General features: G+C 45.5%; 1 protein-coding gene across 1 annotated transcript; it reads left to right on the top strand.

The window, feature by feature from the left end:
• The first annotated feature begins 1,865 nt into the window (after positions 1–1,865).
• On the top strand, positions 1,866–3,911 carry tmem174 (transmembrane protein 174). The gene is made up of 2 exons (XM_060050427.1): positions 1,866–2,503; positions 3,033–3,911. Exons 1-2 carry the CDS (start codon positions 1,887–1,889, stop codon positions 3,130–3,132), a joined length of 717 nt encoding a protein of 238 aa, XP_059906410.1. The 5' UTR covers positions 1,866–1,886; the 3' UTR covers positions 3,133–3,911.
• Positions 3,912–6,026: the final 2,115 nt, after the last annotated feature.

A 6,026-nucleotide genomic window follows, 5' to 3' on the forward strand; every position in this document is an offset into this window, starting at 1 on the left:
CATGTTATGTCTGCTATGCTCAGATACATATACCTTCATAAATACACATAGAATATACATTATTGAAGTGTATTCTACTGCCATACATTTATGGATATCGGTTGTGTGTGTGTGTGTGTGTGTGTGTGTGTGTGTGTGTGTGTGTGTGCGTGTGCGTGTGTGTGTGTTTGTGTGTGTGTGTGTGTGTGTGTGTGTGTGTGTGTGTGTGTGTTTGTGAGAGTGTGTGTGTGTGTGTGTGTGTGTCTCTGTTTGTGTGTGCCCGTGTGTGCTTTTGTGGTTGTCAGTCTGTGTGTGTGGTGTGTGTGTGTGTGTGTGTGTGTGTGTGTGTGTGTGTGTGTGTGTGTGTGTGTGTGTGTGTGTGTGTGTGTGTGTGTGTGTGTGTGTGTGTGTGTGTGTGTGTGTGTGTGTGTGGACCTGTGAAGCCATAGGGACTGAATGTGTAATAAAAGGATATATAAACACATAGAATCCTTAACCTAACACCCTGTAACCTGATTCAAGAAAAATGTGTAAAAAAATGTGAGGGACAAAGGTGAAAACTATAGTTGAATGGTATTATTGAGACCACACATGACCGACTAGTCATCTAGTGTGAACTACAACATAAAGGAAACAATACTATGACTACTATTGATAAAAACAACGTGGCTCTATGCATGGGTTTGAGTGATTGAATTGAAATAACCTAAAACGGTATCATACACATTATCGGTAAGAATTATTAGGTATTTACTAGTATGAGGTAGGTATTTATGCTCCTTATCCTACTATACTATACTCATACTCGTTTCTTGCAGTTCACTGTACCACATTTAGATTATAGAACGGTACCGATATCCTGATTTGCATCCTGATTTGACTTCCTGCTGGCTCGGCCAATCAGAGCGGTCTGCAGGCCTGCGTGCTGCGCGGCGCCAGCGGCTCTGTCCAGAGCACGTTATAGCGTGATCCGCTGCAGCTCTCCCTGCTCCTGCTATGCATTGTTCACTCAGCGCAGCACGCGGCGGTGGGTTATAACTTATGTAAGTCATAGGTTATAACTTATGCATACCGCACTGTGGCTGGCCACGTGGGTGTCCGTGTGAAGCCATGTCTGACATGTTTGGATCCACACAGACCCCTTGGTCCGTGTGAGCAGACAAGTGTTCCCGGGCCCGTTTCTCTTTCAGCACGCCCCTCGAGTTCCCCTCGGCACCGTCTCAAAGTGATGTTTTCATAGCATTTTATCGATGTCGTTCATAGGATCCAGTGTGTGACTTTGATAAGTGAGCTGTGCTGTGCTATCGTGATGCTGCATTCTTATCCTTGTGTTGCAATGTCACTTCAAACCCAGCAACAGAATAAACAATGACATCAATAGTACAACAAACGTCTACGTCTACGGTTGACCGTGACACTGAATGTTGATTCCCATGTCGGCATGAGTTCTCAACAAACCTCAAGCAGTTCAATGGCTGAATGAGTTAACCTATAACCTGGCACTTCAGTTAGAGTCTAACTTATAAAAACACGCCATCAGGACATTCTGCGTTGTCACTTTGTGCGACCGACCGACCGTCAGACAGACCGACCAGACCGACCGACGGACAGACACAGAGTAGCAGTTAGTTTCCTGAGCAGTTAGGAATTCATGCTCTGTTTCATTATACTCACTTTCTCAGACACACACACACACACACACACACACACACACACACACACACACACACACACACACACACACACACACACACACACACACACACACACACACACACACACACACACACACAGCAGCAGCAGCAATCTAGCAAGTGCACCTCATCCCGCGAAGACCCAAGGGGCTTCTGGGGGTTCGCAGGACTCTGGCGGCCTTGGGGGAAGGGGGGTGGGTGGGTGAGGGGGTAATGGAGACCGGCCCTACCACCTTGACGGGCTGTCCGCACACCGGGCTGGTTGGCGAGAAGACGAGGGGCGTCTTTCTGCTGCTGGGGGTATTCCTGTGTCTGATGGGCTCCGTGTTCACCATCACGGGCTGTCTGGAGCGACCTGGAGAGGGAGGGGGCGACCACCCCCTGGAGTGGGAGAGTCTCCTGGGGCCCATCATGCTCTCCGCCGGGGGGGTCTTCATGCTGATCCGCACGTGCAGCTTCCGGATGTTCCCCTGCCTGCCGCACCGGCTCACCGGAGAGAGGGCGGAGGAGGAGGAGGCGGCGGCGGAGCACAGAGGAGCGGCGGAGCTCTCCTTTGTGTTCAACGGCGTCCAACCCCCCGTGGTGTTCCACTGCGCGGCACAGTTCAGCCCCCCGCCGTACGACTCCCTGGCCCCGCCGCCGCCGCCGCAGCAGCAGCAGCAGCACCACCACCAGCTCTACCGGCACCGCCAGCTGCACCCAGTGGGCGACAGGGGCCCACCCCCGCCTTGCTTCCACCACCTGTTCCCCGTGGAGAACGCCGCCTTCACCTCAGAGGACGGCTTCCCGCTCGGCCGTGGCCGTGCGCTAACGAGACCAGCGAGGAGCAGGTGAGCGCTGGAGGAGAACGACCCCTGTTTTGTGTCGGGGGGGGGAGACGCTCCGATGTCAATGTTACTTCAGGTTTCTGGGGAGCGAACAGCGTCTGAGCTTCATAGTTTGTTTTACTGCCTCTGCGTCTGCTGAATGTTTTGTCGGATACTTGAGAGTATTCGATGCGAGAGACGAAGTTGAATGAAGCGCGTCCCTGCTTGTTATTAAGATAGAGTTTAAAACTGAAGTAGAAACTCTGGAGTGGAACACAGGAGCACCTCGTCTAAGATACAATGATGGGTAGGTCATATAATCCAGCCAAAGTTAATAGTTAATCAAATTTGAGGCTCCATGGGTAAACAGATCTGTTTACTAAACTATGATGACTCAAAGAATAGGCCCACTGGAACACAGTTGAATTAAAAAATAAGAAACGATTTAAACAGACATAGAGGACTACACAGTTCATATTTCTGCAATATTGCCGCTATCTTTTTTTAATAGTAACATACTAACGTGTACATATGTTACTAACGCTTGTTACAGAGTTCTGGATGGACAGCAGGGGGAGGAGAAAGACGAAGACAACAGCTCCACCTGCTCTCCTCCTCCACCTGCATACGAAGACATCTACCCCCCTGCATAACCACAACGACGCCTGTACGCAGGGCCTGGTTCATAAATACAGAGGCACCAACACTATAGTCTTGTTCTGTCCCAGCTGCTCGTCTGTGTCTTCAGTTCACAATTGCGACCTGTGTCTGCCTTTTTTGTGTTCTTCACTGATTGACAGTCCGTTAGGTTAGGTTGTGATTGAGCTTCTCCTGCTTGTGTTTGTGGAATAAATCACTGAAATTAATGAGTTTCATCTCATGCGCAGACGAGGAGGGAAGTATTTGCACCTTGGGGGGAGGTAATGTTGACCATTTGTCTGCTGTTTATGGAGGCACATGTTGAAATGATCCTGAAGTGTTCCTGAGGCTGCGCGCCCATAAACTAGAGCGTGACACCCTGTTTGGCTTGGCACCCTGCCTCTGGAGATGTGCAGTGGGTGTGCGAAGAAATTACAAAATTTTGAGGAATGTATGGAAATAGAACGTGAATACAAAATAATATGCTGTTTACTTTTTTTACCTAACCCACATCAGCATCCAATGGCCACATGTAATGATACAGAAATGTTATAGGCCTACGAATAATAATGTAGGCTGGTACTTAATAATGATAAACTTTGTAATTAATCGTGGGTTTCTCTTTTTGGCTTTCATTGTATTTTATATATTATTCATATTTTTGCCTTACATTATCTTCTCTCATAAGAATCGGATTTAGTTCACCCAAACTGGGCTGAATTGGCCCATCGCCTGACTCGTGTGAGTGTGTGGGGAATATGGCTGTCTAAGAATAAAAATAATTGACACATGGCGAGGGCTGCTTCTTAGTTTTTTCTCCAGCAGGCTCGAGTGTTTCTTCACCACACGGGGGCAGAACGACGGAGGAATTGACTTGTTCTCCGGCTCCTTATGTAGGCCTTAACTTTGAGGAAGTTAGCCACATTATTTATCCATCAAATAATAATAATTATAATTATTATAATCATTAACATTATTATTATTATTACAATAATAATAATTGCATTATTTTTTTATTATCATTTTTTTATTTTTTTATTTTATTACAATGATAACTATGATAACAATAGCCTAAAAATAACCTACAAATAAAGTTATTATTTATCATTCACAACATATTTACAGCACAGCAGGCATAACCGTTTAATTATAACCTTGATTTAAAATTACTTTTCAGTATGATCAAGAATAGGCTAAGTTTATGGAGACTGTTTTATTGTAATAATGTGCAGGCCTAATTGTGTAGCACCTTAGTTATTCACTTGATAGTTTAACCCCCTACGCCTATTCGACAATATTTCTGGCCATATTTTCTCCAAACATTTTGTCTTGTTTCAAAAGCTGTAATGTGTCCTACCCCTCATTTGCAGTTCGTCTGGATAGAGATGTGGTCAATAGGAGTAAATAAAGGCATTTGATAGGTCTGATGGATTGTAGGCCTGCTGCACAGTGAAAGACGTGTGGTCGACGTGGCTGATTCTTTACTTTAATACTTGTTTTGACATTTGGGAGAGTTTGCGGCACTTTCATAATATTTCCCGGCGAGGAGTGAAGAACTCAGAGCTCTCCAAGGCCCTGTGATTATTCCGTGGTGGGAAAACTTCTCCAGATCACTTTTTTTTTCCAAAGTTGTTGTCTTTCCCGACTTTTAAGTAGCCTAATTCCTTACCGTGAAATATATCATGAAGTTTTATTTTAATGATTGCTATCTAGTCTAGGCTACATCTTGAAGATTGCACGTTAGGCCGAAATGTAAACATAGACATACTTTACTAGTTGTGATGCAGGCTTGCTAGTTTTTCAATAAACAAATAAATGATTACAATTGAATAAATACGTAATAATGACATGTAAATAAATAAATACATAATTAATAGTTAACTTCCTCAACATGTCCCATTGCCACTTCCTTTGTGTGTGTGTGTGTGTGTGTGTGTGTGTGTGTGTGTGCGTGTGTGTGTGTGTGTGTGTGTGTGTGTGTGTGTGTGTGTGTGTGTGTGTGTGTGTGTGTGTGTGTGTGTGTGTGTGTGTGTGTGTGTGTGTGCGTGCGTGCGTGTCCGGCAGGCCTCCGCTATATGGAGAGTGTATTATCATGCTGTTTTTATGCTTGCACTGTCACATGTAATAGACCGATAAATAAATCTACTCCATTATTGCACAGGTAACAATATTTAACAAGATGTGATCGTGGGATTTATTCGATATTAATCCTGCATCTCTAAATTAGATCATATGAAAGTCATATGAATTAGTATTTTGCACTGTGTGATTAGGTATCAACAATTTAAAGAGGGGAAAAGCTCCTCCAGCGCGTCACTTGCTCCGTGTGTCAGCGTAACGACGGGGAGCGTGGACGGGAACAACATGGCGTCCGTGTTTGCAGGCAGGGAGACACGCTGGAGGCAGAGGGAAACTTTGTGGTTTATGAAGAACACATGCGACCAATCAAACCTGAATTATCTTCCTGTTGTTCTAGCATGTTTGCCGTTTTTAGTTAGCCTTGCCAGTCGTGGAACCACCCAGCAAGCTCAGGTCAGCGTTTCAGAAGGTATGGTTTGTTGTTGTGAGTCACGATTAAGTCAGACACACCCGTTGTTTCTTGACACAGAGCAACACCCGCGTAGGCACAGAGAAACCCCCCTGTAGACGCAAAGAAACACGCGCGTATGCAGAGAAACACCCGCGTAGACGCAGAGAAACACCCGCCTCGACATCACACGCAGGCGCACATCACATGTTTTGTTTGGTCAAATTCGATAAACAAGCATTGATTATTTATTAAGTAAATCCTTTCCAACCAATAAAAAGCAAAGACAGCGTAACAACCAATTCGGCATATCTTTTCTTTTGGACTTTGTAGTTTTCCCCTCCGGGCTACGCAGTCGCACAACACACGCGCCAGGTCTGT

This window comes from Gadus macrocephalus, chromosome 4 (genome assembly GCF_031168955.1).
Source record: "Gadus macrocephalus chromosome 4, ASM3116895v1".
NCBI classification, from domain to species: Eukaryota; Metazoa; Chordata; class Actinopteri; order Gadiformes; family Gadidae; genus Gadus; species Gadus macrocephalus.